Source organism: Trachinotus anak, unplaced genomic scaffold (genome assembly GCF_046630095.1).
Source record: "Trachinotus anak isolate AG129_WGS33_773 ecotype Australia unplaced genomic scaffold, CSIRO_AGI_Tana_v1 ptg000032l, whole genome shotgun sequence".
NCBI classification, from domain to species: domain Eukaryota; kingdom Metazoa; phylum Chordata; class Actinopteri; order Carangiformes; family Carangidae; genus Trachinotus; species Trachinotus anak.
In genome coordinates, this window is record NW_027273883.1 from 10,350,981 (window position 1) to 10,368,758 (window position 17,778).

Consider the following 17,778-nt stretch of genomic DNA (forward strand, 5'->3'; position numbering starts at 1 on the left):
TTTCAGGCAAAATATGTCAAAGGTTTGCTGTTTACAAAGTGAATATCTTTGGATTTTGGACTATCACATTGGGATAAAGGAAATTGTGATTTTTTTTTCTATTTTCTAACTTTTTATAGAAAAATGGATCAATGGGTTAATCAAGAAAGTAGTCAACACAGTTAAATAAGACTGGCTGGATGGCTGCACATACACCAACCACACACGAGGGAACCACAGTTTAAGTAGGACAAGTTAATGTTCTTCACCTTCACTGAGCAGATAACAAACACAACCAACCTGCTATGCAAACACCAACACACACCAAGTGCATACATCAAACCCAGAACCTAAGCACAATCAATTTTTAGTACTTTCCCAGAAGTGCTTAAGCTATCTGCTGCCCCACAAACACTGAGTTCAATGTAGTAAAAGGGCTACTTGTGGTGGGATGTTGTGTGATGTCATGGCAGCCTCCTCGGTGCTGCTGCAGAGAGTGGGTGTGTGTGTGCAGGAATGTGGAGGGCTGAGGGGCTGAGTCTGGGTGCAGCGGGAGTCAGGAGGGGACGGGGTGGGGGAAGGGAGGGGAACATCCCAAGTGGAAAAGTTTGTCCCACACAGTTTGTCAGTCACACACACGGCCCCATGCCAAATGCTTACCAGTAACTACTTAGAAAGTTATGACATTGTTCCCGCAGGAAATACAACTCAACATTAAATATGTATATTTTGTTTAACACAGTAGGCCATAGACAATAAATGATTGAGCTTTCAGATGTTATCCACTAGGTTTCATGTACTTAAAGTTTGTTCTAGGATTGCAACCAACAATTATTTTACCTATTATTCTTCTTTTTTTTTAGTTAGTTTGTTTTTTTAAATAATCAGTTAGTCTAAGAAACAGCAAAAACCTTTTATTGTGTTAATGACATCTTAAAACGTCTTGTCAATAAGCCAAAATCCCTAAAATAACACAAACATTCAGTTTACAATGCTTACAATACATGACAAAAAAAAAACCTGCAAATATTCTCTTCTGAGAGGATGAATTTTGCAAACAGTTGGCATTTTCTAACTATTTTTGCTTTAACACTGAATAAAATGATTGATCATTATCAAAATTCGGCTTATTGTAAGAGGGTGTGGGGTACTTTTTTGTGACTTAAAGAAATTGTCATGTCAGGCAGATAGTTCATCACTCACACTCAGAAATAATAAACTGCATAGCTGGCACAAATTGTAGTACTTCCACTTCCTCCTTTCTAAAGAAAAAAAATTGCCCAGGCTTTACCAGAGAAGAGCAAGAACAAACTTATGCAAGCATTTCAGGAATTAGACAAACACACACACACACTCCTCAGCTGACTACTGGAAACCCCCCCCTGCTCTCACTTCAGCATGCTGACAGGCCAAGTACCTGACAAACGCATACTCAATTACTAGGTTAATATCAGATTGCTCCGTGTATACCTGGCTGGATCCAATCACCTCGACTCCACCACCACCAGGAGGAGAAGTCTTCAAGTGACTGATCAACACGTCCACATCTCTCTCTCTCTCTCATTCAGACAGTTCAAAAATACACACACACACACACAGTGCTTCTAGGATTTTCAGTCAGTTCTCTGAAAGGTGTTGGATGGTGAAATTAGGTTGTCAGGGTGACAGAGAGGATGTCGCTGTAACAACTGTACAGTAGTTAAACCACTTCCTCTTGAACCGGAGTACAGTACTAAACCTGCACCAGATTTTAGTATCTTATCTCTGAACAATGGACTATTGCACTGATCCTGAGAGCGACTAAAATCAACAGATGATCAACTAGATTTTTGGCTGGAAGCGGATTGCTGATAATTATCTGGCTTTGTTAATTAATCAGCAATGTAGATACTATTAGCTTTGGCGACAACAACCACGGCAGGTAAACAAGAAAGACAATGGTGGATTAAAAAATAAAAAATTCACAGCATGATTCACGCAAACTTACCACTGTCTCCGGGTGTCTTCATTCTTTCTGCTTTAGCTGCACAGCAAGTGGCTAAAGTTCACCAAACTAGGTGAATCCCACAAAGTTGCTTGTGGAAAGAAAAGTCAGTCTCTCGGCCTCTTCCTTCGCTTCTAGTTCCCAATCGGGAAAACTAGGTGAAGACAGACGGCAAACTTTTGTAGCTACTGCTTCAGCGGCACTCTCTCTTATCGAGCCGCCGCCGCCGCTCTCTCGGTCCGCTTCAGCCCCGGCTCTTCGCCAATCGACCAAACCGACCGAAGGACTCGCTTTCCACCGAACCGAGCGGTCAGGACCTCGCTGTTTGCTCCTCGCCTCTCGTCCCGTAACTCGCAGCGTTGAAATCTGCTTAAGTTGCGGCGGAAAAACGGCCAACCGTCCCGACCCGCACCGAGCCGAGCCGAGCCGAGCCAGCTGAAAAGCCTTTCTCTCTCTTTCTAACAAGTTGTTTCGCTAACTGTCCGGTAGCTGTTTACTCCGCCTCAACCGCATCTTCGCCGCTGTTTGACATCTCCCCGCCGCAAAGCTTCGTTACTTCTTTGACAGAAATCAACGTTGGAGAGGAACCTCTCTTTCTTTACAGACTTTTTTTTTTTTTTTTTTTTTTTTTTTTGGTAAGTCCTCCACTCACTCTCACACCACTCAGTGTTACTCTCTCCTCCCCCCGTGTCTCTCTCCGTCCTCAGGGTGTCGTGTTTCGCTCGCTCTCTTCTGAGCGGGGCCCGCCCACACTGACGGGAGAGAGGGAGGGGCGGGGGGAGCAGGGGGGGGCGGGGTGAGGAGGGGGGAGGAGGAGGAGGGGGGGGGGGACGTGGCGAGTCACGCCCACTCACCACGAGCCCGGGCTGGCTTCACTGCAGCACGCGGCGTTGCCCTGGAGACCGCCACAGCGGGCTGCCGTGGTGACGTCACGTCCGAGTCCCACGATTCGAGGGAGGCGGCGGAGAGCGGCTCGGCTGACGGTGAGCCGTTTGCGTCAATCTGGGGCTATGGCTCTAATTAGGCCCTTTCACGTCGGGATAATTACACTTATTAAAGTGGCAAATTGAATATCAAAGCGTCACTTAGTGATTAACACCGAAAACAGGAAATTTAAATTCAGTGTTATTGCTTATCTCATCAAATCGGGTATAACACACTGCGCTACATTCGTCTTTAGTGATGGAAAATATACTCGGATGAATACTACTAAAAACGAAAGTTTTGTATTCAGAATTTGTCTTGAAGGACAGGTTCACAGTTTTTCCAAGTCTGTCATAAAACAATGTGAACACAGTTTTTACAGTCCTTGCTCACTGTAATCATCCCTCCTGTCCAGGTCACATCAGTTTCTAATGTCAGTGATGGAGGAGAAAAATTTATCACACAGAGCTCATCTTAAGCTAATATGAACCTCATTAATGAGAGACCCTGTGATGGCCAGCATGGACAGGAGGAATAAGGCTTGTTGCTACCTCACTTGGACCTTCACTGTGCAGAAAAATGTGATGTAAGTGCACAGTTTGACACCAGATGTCTGTTTTTCACATTCATCTCTGCGCTCGCCTCAGATGTGAGTTTAACCTGTGTATGTGCCACCGTGATTTTGTGACATCATAACTAGTCTGGACACCAGTTATAGTTCAGTATGAAACCCAGACAAGAATGATGTGAAAAAAAAGTCCTTTCTAATAGTTAATTTTTTGAAAAATCATCATTGCCTTCCAGGGTATTTATAAGTAGCCATATATCTCAAAAACATAACATATATCTATTTAAGTATAGTCTTCCCTTGTCTTTTCCCTGTTTCTTAGTTTATTCCCCATTTCCTTGTAGTTTTAAGGATATTGTAGGCATTGAAACACCTCTGATAGCATATTTCTAAAGCTTCATTTTCTTATCCTAGCCACTTCTCTTAAATATATCATCATGTTGTAATTAATTATACCATAAGTACTTTGGAGATTCCTCAGAAAGCATTACCTGTAATTGTAAATGGATAAAAGTTACAATATCCCCCCAAAGTGGAAATACTAAAGTGTGCCAGTACAGTAAAAAATAAGCTACATTTCATTGTGATACCACAGACTTCACCACTATTTTTGATTTCGGCAGCCACAGCAGCCCTGACCCTAACCCAACCATTTTTACCCTTATTTGAATTTCTTCTGAAATACGTGGGCTTCAGATCAAAGCAACATAGACCAAGAACCTCTTCACATAAAACAAACAAAAAAAAAAAAAAAAATTGACCATGTGGTTAATTTGAATATGAACCTGCATCCTGTTCTGCTGCCACTTTCTCGTGTAGCAACTCCCTTTTCCTCTTTTTTATGGTGAAGCCAACCAACTGTATCTGGCCTTAAACTCACAGTCAAACACACACACAGACAACGACCCGGTGTGTGCATTAGCATATACTGTATGTGTACATGTCCGTGTGCGTCTGAAGTACCCCAGAGCTCAGAAACATCCTGTCCTGTCGTGTGATGATGAGAACTTCTCTCATGCCCAGACGTGTTTCCTGTCACCTCGAACACACTGACCTTCTGCTTCCTCATGTGCCACTGATATGAAGCTGTCATGTGTTATCAATGTGCATGTGATTGGGTGAGGCGTCATACATGGGAGGTGAAGTGCATCTCCTCCTTTTTGCCTCTCGTGTACGCTGGCACCTGCTGCGAGGGGATGGAGGCTTTCTGTGTGTTTTTGTGCATTTTTGACCGTGTTGTTATATCAGCGTCACACACCGCTGCCCTGCCTTGTCAACAGGATAAGACAGTGGCAGTAAAAACAAAGTAAACAAAGTCCCCTGACAGCAGCAGAGTCCCTGTGGTGTGATTTACGAACAGGATTTCTGCTCCCCTCACTGTCCATTCTCTGACAGGCTCAGGAAACCCACTCTGCTCTGCCCGATAAGAAACTGGTCCAAAAGGAAAGAAGAAAAAAGACCCTTTAAAATGGATGCTGAACCCTCAGGAAACTGCCACATGTCCCGTCCTTGTATTCTTCAGAGCAGGAAAGACTTGCATGTTTTGTTTTGTTTTTTTTTCTCACATAGAGGCTGACAATAGGGCAATCTGACAGTTTCTCTGTTTGTTGCTGTGATGTGTTGTCACCTGTTTTGGTGTGCATCCACCTCATATCTATCCTTTCCCCATTTTCCAATGTCTGTATTTCTGGCTGAGGTGAAGACCTCTTCAGCGTCCCCTGGGTTCCTCACAAAGAAGGAGAGATGAGAGAGAAGAAATCAAAGAGAGGACACGAGGAAAAGCTCCAGAACAGGAGAGAAAAAAAAACCTTATAGTCAAATAAGACTGATTTAGTGGTTAAGTGCAGAGTGGACAAATGGCTTCTCCTCTTTGATATTGATGTGTATTTGTGTGTGTGTGTGTGTGTGTGTGTGTGTGTGTGTGTCTGTGTTTGTGTACCTGTTTGTGACTTGTGTGAGCGTACTCTATTGAAACTCAAGCACAGGAGATGACATTTACAGACAAATCTACAGCACAGTACATTCTGAACACTGATAAACATAGTGCTTCAGTCAACACCCTCCCTCTCGCCCACCCATGTCCTCCTCCTCCTCCTCCCTTGCTTCTGCTTTTTATCCACCTCTCCACTTTTCTCTCCCCCATTCCCTGTTTACGTTGCTCCTACTCGCTCCGTTACAAACCCGTCGTCTTTTGCCACCCATCTCTCCATATGTCCGTCCACCCTCCCTCACTCTCACACCTCCTCGTGTTCCTCCGCCCGCTCCATCCTCTGCCACCTCTCCTCGTGCCTTGCATCTCTTTCCCTCGCCTCACACTCATCACTCACTTTCTCGCCCTCAGGTCATTATTTCATTTACAGGCTCAAGGTTGATGGAGTCATTAATTCAATCAATCAAAAGAATCAACAGTGTCTATCGTTATAGCTGATATTTCACTTCAGGCTACAAGTTCATGTGCACTGAGAGACAAAATTTTATAGAACCCGTATTTTTTAATTTCTTGTTGAATCTGAATACCTGTGTCAATTTTAAATACCCCAAAATTGAAAACTCAAGGACTTTTTGTGATGTTAAATTGAACTGGAAATGTTCATTTTGTGTATAATGCACACACTGTCTGTTTTATGTTGTTGTTTTAGTGCATTTTTTTTAACAGATGGTCACTTTTGTGGTGCATTTGTCTAAATACTAAGAAATTATCATGACAGCCAAATGTCAGCTCAGGAAAGAGGGGAATTTTTTTTTACAGGAAATGCCAAAATTTTTATATCTCTGAGCACTGCGGCTTACACCATCGAAATGCCTCAAAAAACTGAAATAAAGGTTTGACGAACTTATCTTAAAGTAGCATCCTTTGCTTTTGCTACTGTCATCTTTCTACTGTTGCCATCCTGAAATCAAGACAGGCCTTTGTTTGGTATAATTCATCTCTGTCCCCACATCTCCTGTCATCGTCCTACTGTGAAGATGTTAATAAAGGCATAAAATGCCCAACAAATATAAAAAAAGATGTGATTTGTGTGCAAGAGGTACCCTAGTCAGAAAGATCAGTATGTAGACAATTTCAACTTTGACTTTTGCAATGTTCCAACAGTTCTTCATTTCATTTTCCATTATGAAGCACACAGTAAAATAATGGATTTCTACACCCCAAAAACTTGCATCCTCACAGCTGCAGCAAGTTTTCACATATTATTTATTTAAATTGTCACATGCATTTGGCCATTACTTGGCAAGTGAATTTGATGATGTGCTTGACAAATGGAGAGTATCACAGAAGAGCCTTGTCCTATTGGTTCCACATCATCCGTAACTCCCACTATCTCCCATCCCGCCCTTTTTCATCCACTCCGTGCTTTATGTGACTCTGTCCGTTCCTAATCAGAGTGACAGACAGACGCTCCGGAGAGAAAGACGGAGAGAATGAAAGGGAGAGCGGAGATTTTGTCACTGGAGTGTTTGTGTGCACGTGAATGCTCGCAGTTGGGTGGGTGTGGGTGTGAACATCCCCAGATATCTTCCCTATAGATTCAAACCATTACCCACCCCCCATCATCTCCCTACTTCATTTTAAATGAGCGCAGTGATGTGTCATCCCAAGACTGAACGACACAACTGTCCCAACTGTTAAACAAGTTAGTGTACAGAAGCTTGAGAAGGTCAAAAGCCCTACAGACTTTTTTTTTTTTATTTTAAATGCTGCATAGCATGTCATCCAGTCAGCACTAATACACACACATGGGCTTCTTCTACTCTGTGCCTCTATAACACAGATGGCTCGACTCAGTGTAATTACCATGGACAATGGGTGTGGTAGCCCACTAACCAGTGCCACCACAGGCAGTGCAGACACACAAACACACACACAGACACAGACACACATAGCCTATGCATGTACATGCAGAAGCTGATTTCAGCAATCAGTTGAAGCCAGGCAGGATTATAATTCCTGGACGGGGCGTTAAACAACCAACAGAGGTGTAATATGTACATAGGGTATGTGATGATTCATTCCACTGGTGACGTGAACAAATGCACTGACACACACACACATAGACATGCACGCACTCAATCTCTCCCTACCTCTCTCCTTCCCGGCAAGACTTTCTGTTTTTTTCATTCAGCCGTTCTATCTGACTGCTACAGTTTAGTTTGACTTGATTTCCAGTGAATGATCTTGCATAATCAGCTTCAGACAGTATTGTATTTAATGCCTGCAAAGTTAAACCCTTGTTCACCTTTAATTCTTCATGTGGAGAACCTTGACTGAGGAGAAAACGGTTTAACTTCTGGTGTTGGAGTGAAAGGCGAAGGGAAGATGGGTCTCTAGAATGAAAGGCATGAAGAGTGAGAGCAGACCGGATGAAAGAAAAAGCCGGCAGCTGAGGGGAACAACAAGTGCAGCAGGGTGGCGGTTAATGCCTCCCCCCACCCCACACACACACACACACACACACACACACACACACATATATACATACACAGCACACTCACCCTCCAACCTCACCCCTTAGAAATGGCAAGAGTGAAAAAAGGACAGAGAGAGAGAGAGAGAGAGGAAAAGAGAGCAAAGCTGTGGAGAATAAGGAGTGGGAGAGAGAGAGAGAGGGAATAAGAGAGTCAATGGGTTCTTTGTCATCAAAGAACTTGTTTATTTTCAAGCTTGCCAGTCCAACCGTCAAGAGACACAGCCAGATATCCCTCCCTCTGTCTCTCTGTCTGTTTTTTCTCCCTCCTTACCCCTCATAGGGTCATTAGGGGTCTGTCTTAAAACACTTCTCAAATTACAGTGAAAGGATTTGCAATGTCCGTCAACATTTTCTCCTCTTTTTCTCGACAACAGTTGGAATAAACGTCTGGGATGTCCAACCGTCTAGTTGAGACCCGAGGCCTCCACACAGTTATCCTCTGTCCACATTCTCCCTCCCTCCCTCCCTCACTTCTTCTCTTCCCCAGCTGGTATTCGCACATGAGTAATGGGATTACCACAGCGAGCAGTGAGGTGGTGGAGGAGGAGGGAAGGAAAGGCGGTGGGGTAGGACGGGGCGGTGACGTTGGGGGACGAGTGAGATAGGGGAAGAGGGACATCAGCGGGAAGGCAGTGAGAGGTCCACCTGGAAGAAGCGGAGGAAGACAAGTGTGGGGAATGGGCTGATGGTTGTGAGCTGCAAGCTTCATACACCACAGTCACACACATACAAAGTTCTCAGTTCTTCATGATAACTGAAGTTTCCACTGACTAATTTCTAAGATTCAGGGCCACTTACAGAGACCATTGTGACTTACTATTTTCATCTGCAAGGCCCTAGACAGAAAAACCACACTCTCTTTCTGTTGGATTACCATGGCAATGAGGGAGCTATTCAAGAACAAAAAAAAAAAAAAAAAAAAACTCCTTTTGCGGTGGGTAAAGTATGGAAAAAGCAAGCGGCCAGTGCCCATATGAAAGTGGGGTTGGTGGGAGTTGGAAAGAGAGGGTAATGTGAGAGCGGGTGGAAGGCACAGAGAATGTGCGTTATATTAAACCAGTGTCTGGCAGGGTGTCAAGCCTGTAATATACACAGAGAGTGAGGGGAGAGAGATGGGGAGAAAGAGCAAAGGAAGAGAGATCAGTTAATTTAGCTTTGGGGACATGACATTGATGGACGGGGCCGTGGAGGACGACTGAGGGGAGGAAAAGGAAGAATGTAACCTGTTCGGAGGACGGGTGGGGGGTGGGGGACGTGAGCGAGACAGGGGCGATGTTAAGGAAGGTGTAAGTGTCAGGCTGGAAAGGAGAGAGAGAGGTATGCCTGGCCGTGTGACAGTAGCTATATTGAGCACGGCGTGTGTTGACACTGTCTCCTGTATCTCACTGAGGAACAAACTCTTCCTATTGGCACAGCACAGAGCTTCCTCTTCCCCTCTTCGCTCCTCTCTACCCTTCAGTGACCAAAGTGCACACTCTCTTCCTCTCGTCCATCCCTGTCTGTTTTCTTTCCTTATCTCTGATTTCAATCATTTCTCAGCACACTTACCACTACATCTGTCTTACTACCACCTGCTTCCAGTCAGTGCTATTGTCTTGGACTCACTGTAGATTTCTCTTTTCTTCCTCTTTTTTGTGTCAGTTGAATTCAGTTATGCTGTATTTGCATGAATGAGAAGCAGCCTTTATTGCAAGAGCAACAATTAAGCACTCAGTGGAAGACAGACCTTTGCCTTCTCCTAGTTAGCTGTTACTTTCATGGTGAATATCGGAGTGACAGGAGGAGGGGATAACAACAAAAACCTCAAACATCAGACAATACTTTCAATAATATTTAAAACTAATATAATAATCTTTGGTTTTAGATTTAAAAAGTGATCATGTCCTCTTGTATGTGAGGGGTTACTCATAGTGGCAAACCCACAGAGCATAATTACCCAATTCTACAGTTCCACGTAGCCCTGCGGAGCCTCTCAGCAACTTTTTATTTGGATTTCAGCCCACAGCTTGACTGAATTGGTTTACTCTCTCCTCTGTCTGGAGTGTTACTTGGTCAGCAACAAAGAGCAGACAGACTCTGCTAGTTAGCGAGTGAACATAGTGGAGCATTTAACAGGTAAGAGGCCACTGGAGTCTGGAGACAAAATCAGAGTTAAAAGGAGAATGAATAAAGGACTACAATCATCAGGTTGACAGAAACACGACTCCAAAAGAATGCTAATGTTGCTCCACATTATCGACGGATAACAGGTGGCCAAAAAAATGTTGTTGCAGGTCTAAGTCATCTATCAAGAAAGAAAATGATCAACATTTACGTGTTCCAGCTTCTAAAATGTAAGAATTTGCCGCTTTTTTGTTATTTCTTATTGTAACTTGAGTTTTTGCACTGCATGTGTCAGACAAGACATTCTTATAATATTGTGGATATTACCACAAGTTTGGGGATATTATGTCTGTTTTCTGTATCAACTAAACATTTAATCAGTTAATTGAAAAATAACCAACACATAAATCAATGATAAAACAATATTTACCATTTGCAGCCTTAATATTGGTTTTTAAGACAGTGGTGCACTGGTATTAGGACCCCTGGGAGTGTTGGGAGCATTGGCTACATGTATTAAGTGTAGTGAATTTATGGCTCACCAGTCAGGATATTTGCTTATTTGAATACTGGTGGTGCTAGACAAAAGTCAGATAGTCACAAAGAGATAGAGGAAGGTGATCACAACAGCCTTCACTGCTTTGTGAAGATAACTGAATGATAAAATGTAATAATAACGAAGTTAAAATGAAAGATGAGAACAGAAATTCCTCACCTTTCTTCCCTGTACAGTACAAATATTCCTGTCTCTCCTCCCCTCTCTCATCCATATGTGTCACAGCAAGTCCAGAATTAGATTAGGTTTCTGGTTCACTCCCTTTCCTGTGTTGGTGTGTGTGTGTGTGTGTGAGTGTGTGAGGCATGTACTGTATGTGCAGAAGAGGTCTGGGTCAGATCCAGTAACAGCCTGAGCTTCTCCCCCAATTTCTCTCATTCTCAATTAGTCATCTTCACAGTGGCGTAAGTCAGGGTCACTCACCCCCCTCTTCAGATTGGATCACCCAGAGGTGCTTGGCCACCAGCCACAACCCCCCACCCAATACCACACGCTCGTCACATACAGAGAATGACCCTGAGCCCAGGTCAGATGCCCCTGCAGCCACACAGCATCCCGAGGCTTGTTTCAAACCGAAGTTCACTTTTGGCTTTCGGTGTGGGATGCGATAGCGGATGACGTTGCCAGCACATTCATGCACTCTACTCCAGGTGACATTAAATGTTAAAAACATTTAATTTAACCAAAACAAGTAATCCTTACACCCTCTCACTGACACATACTGAGCGGTCACACTTACTCTACCCCTTCTTTCACCTAGAGGACAATCCAGCAGAATCCATCTGCTTGGCCTTGGTACCCTCAGTACCCCCCCCCCCCCACCCCACCCCATCATCATCAGCTGGGCATGGAGACAGCAGGCCTGTAGGTGGTTCAGCTATGTGTCATACATTACATGCCAGTGCAGGGGAGGAGGACTGACACAGAGCATGTGTTACACTTGCTCAGTTTGATGTGCTCTGCCCTCGCACAGGCACCACTGTGGGTGGCATAGCTATGTGTCATAATCACCATCATCCTTTGCTTTGTCGGATTTCGCCTCATATGTGGCTGCCTGTATGTGCGTGTGTGATTGTTTTTGCATTGCTATACTGTAGGTTCCTTTGTGGAGGTGCTGCGCTGTGGGCTCATTCACAGTGTGGGAGCTGCTGTAATACAGTAGCACTGATTCATTTTTTCCTGACCCGTGTGTGCCATTGTGCATTGTGGTGGTTTGATGGCTCATGTTTTACATCATGCAGGTCCTCGACTAATTATCTGTGCTTTGCCTGCTGCCGAGATTTATTATATTGGGTGTACAGTGTATGTGCAATGCAGCTCATTTGGAAGTAGGGACAATAGAATAAGACACTAAAAGGCATTTTCAGAATGGGTCAAAGAAAAATGTTAACCCAAGGTCCAGCTTTTTCCGGAATTATCAACACGTTGAAAACCCTGGAAAAGCTAAATTTTTTTGGAGCCAAAGTACTGGTTCCAAGGTCAAGAACGAACTTTCCCAAGTAGTCTCAGTAGTTGTTGCAGCTGTCCTGTTCGATGATGAGAAGCATGGTCTAACCATCGTTAAGATTTTCTGCAGTTTGTCCCACAGTATCCCTTCACTTGGTTCAGGCCAGACAGGATGTTGCCTTTGCAATTGCTGGTTCGTGGTTTGTCCCTCCTCAGACCACTGACAGCTACTCAGCACTGTTGAACCCAGCACTCCACAAGTGGTCTGGCTACAATGATTAGACCTTTGTCAAAGTCACTCAGATCTTTTCAATTCCACATTTCGCCCACATCCAACACATTGACTGCAAGAAGTGTTCACTTACCGTCTAGTACCTCCCAGACCTTGACAGACCTGCTAAAAATCAGCATGTTAGCTTGCTGATGTTAAGCATTTAGCTCAAAGCATTGCTGTGCCTATGAGAGCAGAGACAGAAGAGTCTCACTTCCTGCCTCAGATCATTGTAGATGCACTGACCACATTTTCTCTTCAATGATTAGTATGGCTGTAGACTCTTAGTGTTGTTTTCACACTGTACAATGTCAGGATCACAATAGCTTTAAACTTTTTTTTAATGTGCACAGCCGATTGAAGTCCTGTCAGTTAACACCAAACAGCTGAAAACAAAACATCATCGTTAACTTGTGCCTAAAATGTCCTGCAGCTGGTGTGGTAGGCTACCTGCAGTTTGGTATTATGGATAAATGACAAAATATAATTAATTGAGTTAAAGTGTACGCATGTTTTGTTTCGTCGGAATGGAAAATTTGCACATTTCTTGCTTGATGGCTAACTTTGACAACCTTGTCGCACTGATACTGAAGTATACAAATACTTGACTGTTTCATTGTTGCATGTGGAAGGTCATACTCAAGGACATCACTAACTTTTTCAAGAGTCCAGATCAACTGGATTATTGTCAAGGTGTTTAATATCAGTGAAGAAAGTAACAGTCTTCCTCTGTGCGGTTGTGGGAAACTGCACAGAGAGAAGGTTGGAGTGTTATGGAGGGTTTCTCCGGGCAGTGGGTGCTCTGGGAGATGTGTCATTCAGGGGGCGGATGGCTTCCCTGCTGTGCCCAGTGTTGGTATGTGTTGGTGTGTGTGTGTGTGTGTGTGTGTGTGTGTGTATGTGTTTCTGAGTGACGTTGAGTTCCCATAAAACTGTTGTGATGAAGAAATGGAGGAGGCACTTGTACTAAATGACTGTCACATCCTTATCTCTCCCAAAGCTCTCTGATGTTAATTTCCGTGGAGTGTTGGCATCCTGCCTTCATTCAGGCTTTTGGCGTTTTATTAACACGGTGAAGAAAGAGGGGATAACAGAAAATATAAGAGAACAGAGGCTTTGAAACGTATCTACAGTCTCACTGCAGTGAATTTATGAAAAGATGATTACGCCATTGTTCTAGATTTACCCTGAAGCACTAAATTGTGAACACTTCACTAAAACTGAAAAGATGACAGGAAGTCAGGGAGAGCAGCAAAACATACAAACAAAAAGAACCCCCCAAAAAACAGAACGTAAAGAATAAGATGAGACTTAATCAGACGTAAAGCTTTAGGAAGCAATGGCTGCTTCATGTATTTAACCACACACCTTGAAGTGAGTGTGTAACAGTGCTACTGGCGAGCTGAGGTCAATCTATTCAGACAAAGCTGTTGGATGAATTCAAGAAAATGTATTCATTTTGTATTTTTAAAGAGATTTCTGTAGAAGTATTAAGAGCTTTCTGTTGCTATGATGTGGGAAAGGAGAAACAATGATCATAGTTATTGCAAAAGTAAGCAAAGCAAAACTTTGAACAGAGAAGTAAAAACAATGACGTTGTCCTTGTCTTACCCACTCTTTAAAATTCACCAGTGATGTTTATTTATTTGTGCAGCACTTTATACAGTAAACTGCAGAGGCAAAGTATAAAGCACAAATAAGCTTCTTGTGTGCTCAAGTGCTTTCTTTTTTCTTCTTTTGAGGACAAGGATATTTAAAAGGTGACATAACACCAGGCTGAAAAGCAGCGTGTTTCACTGCCTTCTCCAGTTGAAGGTATCAAGCCTGTTTCACCTCTGTTTCCACCAGACCTTGATGCCAGAGTCATGACGTACACATGCACATCACATCACTGCAGCAAGGTGAGGGATGGAACTAATTTCAGGGAGCATTACATCTGTCACTCTCTGGGAGTTAATCCTTACTTTATGAAGATTACATCCTGTATTCATTTTCATACACCAGAGTTGTAAACAAGTTGTCTTTGCTTGACGTTTCTATTGAAAGTGTAATTTAATCAATGAACGATCAACTGAAATATTACCAATTTTTTTGGGCCATTTAATCACTAGACCATCAGGACATCAGCATCACCATTGACATCGACATTTAGATAATTTAATTATCATTTAAGATATCTATCAAGCAAAAATGGTTACTTATGGTTTGATGTGAAAATGTGAAAATTTGCTGCTTATGTAACTTTCTTTGGATTTTTGACTGATCTAAAAATCTAAATCTAAAGACATTGTCTTGAGGTCTGGGAGGTTGTAATAGTCATTTGTCATTTTTCACTGTCATCTGATATTTTAAATATGCAAATCATCACATGTTTAAAAAAAAAACATTACCTGCAGCAATATGGAAACACCTGTTAAATTGACAATGAAGAAACTTAAGAGTTGGGCTTAAGAGTTACCAACTGAATTATTTGCAGGGACAATACTAAAATAAATACTTATCAGTGAGAAAATTATTCTCAAAAAATGCTCTGGGAGAGGGCAGGAGGTCGATGGGTGAAGCGACGGGAACTTACACAACAAAACGTACACACCGCTGCACAGGCAGGGAAACCAGATCTGTCTAGTGGCACTTCACCGCTGGCACTGTCTCTCACTGGCACCAAGCACACACACACACACAGACACACACGCACACTGACTGGCAGGGTTCCTGGTTAAGCTGACAGCTGGCGTTCTGTCTTCTCGTACCACTGACACAGTGAGGCCTTATTCGTAGCCAGTTCCACCTTTACTGGGATTCTTCCAAACGCAGTCCCGTATTACTACTGTGTTAACTGACTCCTCACCTAACCAGATATGTTGCTCTCCGGTTACCCGCTTCATGCCATAGTCTGCTTTTACAGTCACGGAGAGTGACTTTGTGATGTCAAACATTTAGTGTTCTCGCAACGGCACACAGAAAGTCATGATGCTCCTCAGTGCCTCAGAGAATAATTTACTTCCTCCTATAGCTTAATAACTATCCTGAGATACCATGACATTTTGACTCACCACCGTTACATAACAAAGACATTTTATCTAAGAAAAGCACTTGTGATTATCTAATTTTAGAAAAAAGAAACAGGAACTGTTTGGAGGGTAAGATACATCTTACTCAAAAGAACTCATCACCATGAATATATTGCCATTAAGAAGACCACTCGTTGTGCTGGCTTTGCTTGTTTACACCCACCCAAACAAGTTGGCACATTGTTGCCCCAGGGTGTGATTTTAGATACCATGCTGGCGCCTTCTCTACAGAAAGGTGAGGTGGAATAAAGGTTGCAGAAGAAGTACAACGTGGCTGAGAGCTCTGTGAAGAAAGACCTTGTGTTCACCATTTAGTTAACTTAACTTTAAATCCCACTATTTAACAAAATTGTTTAGAACAGTCTATAATGTAGAGATGTGTGAGAAATTAAAGAAGTAGAGAAACAGGATGATAATTCCTCCATCCACAGGGCACGAATTGATGGTTTGATGAGTATGAAAATGATGTGAATCACATGTGACGGCCTTTGCAGTCACCAGATCTCAACCCAACTGAACATCTATGGGAGATTTTGGACTGATGTTTTAGAGAGTTCCTTCCACCACCATCATCATCAAAACACCAAATGAGGGAATAACTTTTGGAAGAATAGCGTTCATCTCTCCGGTAGAGTCCAGAGATTAGTAGAATCAATGCCAAGGAGCACTGAAGCTCTTCTGGCAGCACATGGTGGCCAACACCTTACTAAAACACTCTATGTCGGTTTGTTCTTTAATTTGTCAATGATCTGTAATTGTAAACAGATATAAATGTTTATCAATGTACCTGTCAACCACTATAACTCCTCATGTGGACACCCGTTAGCAGTGGCCGGTGTGGCTATCAACTGATAAGGAAAGACAACATAGTAAAGCAAAGTTTCAATAATATAAACTATGTCTTCACCAGCGAAGTTGTAATTGTTGACAACTATTATACATTAAAGACCAATTAAAACTGTCTGCATCTATATCTGCTTACAACTACATTTTAGTGTGTTATAAAACAGTTATAAAACGATCATATATGTAAATGCTAAATGGGGGAATATTTACAATGCCTTAAATGAACCATAAAGCTCGACCTGATGGGAGTTCACATATAAAAACTTACACATGTTGGTTAGTTTGGGTGATTCATTATTTATAGACTTGATATTTTTTAATTTGAATATATAAAATATGAAAAAATCCTAATACTTTATGGTATCTGGTCAAAATCTCCAGAGGTCAAGTGGGGGTGGACTGGGGGGATTTGGGCTCATGACCCCCGTATTAGTAAAATCCCGGTGACGGCCCTGCTCAGATCTTTTCCTTCCTTACTTAGAAAAAATAACAATATAACAATGGAAAAACACTAAATAAAAAGTAAATATACATTATTATGCATTATATTAATGGATTATTAATTCTGATAAATTCATGTTTAAAGTTAATTTTAATGACTTTATATACTGTTGAATAGTAGTGATATCAGCCAGGTAAATGTAGTGGAGTAAAAAGTACAATATGTGCCTCTGAAACTCAGAAGAGTCAATGTTAAAGTAATATAAAAAGGAAATGCTGAAGTACAAGTACTTCAGAATTGTACCAAAGTACAATACTTGAGTAAATTACATTTCCTCAGCAAGAACATGTAATGAACAATTTGAAATTCAATCAAAGTCACATATTGGATTTTAGATACATCAGCATGAATTTCAGATGTCTCCAAAATGTCTTCATTTGGAAAAGAAAAAATATTTCTTATCAATGCGACAACACAGCAGCAGAGATCTACACGAGTCACCCTGGTGATAGGATCACATGCTCACCACCGCCGTCCGTGACTCAACTCGGAGGTGGGTGTCTGAAAGCTGTCACACTTACACACTCCAGCATCCTACCTAATCATCCACCTACTGTGCCACACAGCAGGGGGGAGCAAGAGAGAGGGAGACAGACTGAAGGAGAGGCAGTTACCAAGAGAGGGAGAGTGATGAGTTGGGAGAGGAGGAGGAGGAGGAAGAGGAGGAGGAGGAGGAGGAGGAGGAGGAGGAGGAAGAGAAGGAGAGGAATGTGGAAGAAGACAACAAAAGATGAGGAGACAACACACAGTACACTTCTGGATGAGGAAGGACGATGAGAGAAGGCCAAATGTTTGTGATGCTGTTTGTTAATTAACAGATGTCCCCTGACTCAGGGAGGGGGAGAGCTGAGGATGTCCCCCCTCCCTCCCCCGGCCAACATGTCCGCTGGGTGATCAGCTATCTCCAGGGTGTGGGGACACAGGACGAGCCCTCACCTACCTGACTTCCTCTCACTCTGTTTCTTAAAACAGACGCAATGCTGAGTTCACTTTACCATGGGCACTCGGTGTTAGTGTTATTTTTTGTGTTACTGTAGTGTTAGTTACGCAGAGTAAAAT

General features: G+C 42.8%; 1 protein-coding gene across 1 annotated transcript in view; it reads right to left on the minus strand.

The window, feature by feature from the left end:
* The window catches only part of erfl3 (Ets2 repressor factor like 3), a 50,153-nt gene extending 47,493 nt beyond the window's left edge, over positions 1 to 2,660 (minus strand). The window contains exon 1 of the mRNA XM_071468571.1: positions 1,967 to 2,660. Within this exon, the coding sequence (XP_071324672.1) occupies positions 1,967 to 1,988 (22 nt within the window). The 5' untranslated portion in view covers positions 1,989 to 2,660. The remainder of the gene's footprint in view (positions 1 to 1,966) is intronic.
* Positions 2,661 to 17,778: the final 15,118 nt, after the last annotated feature.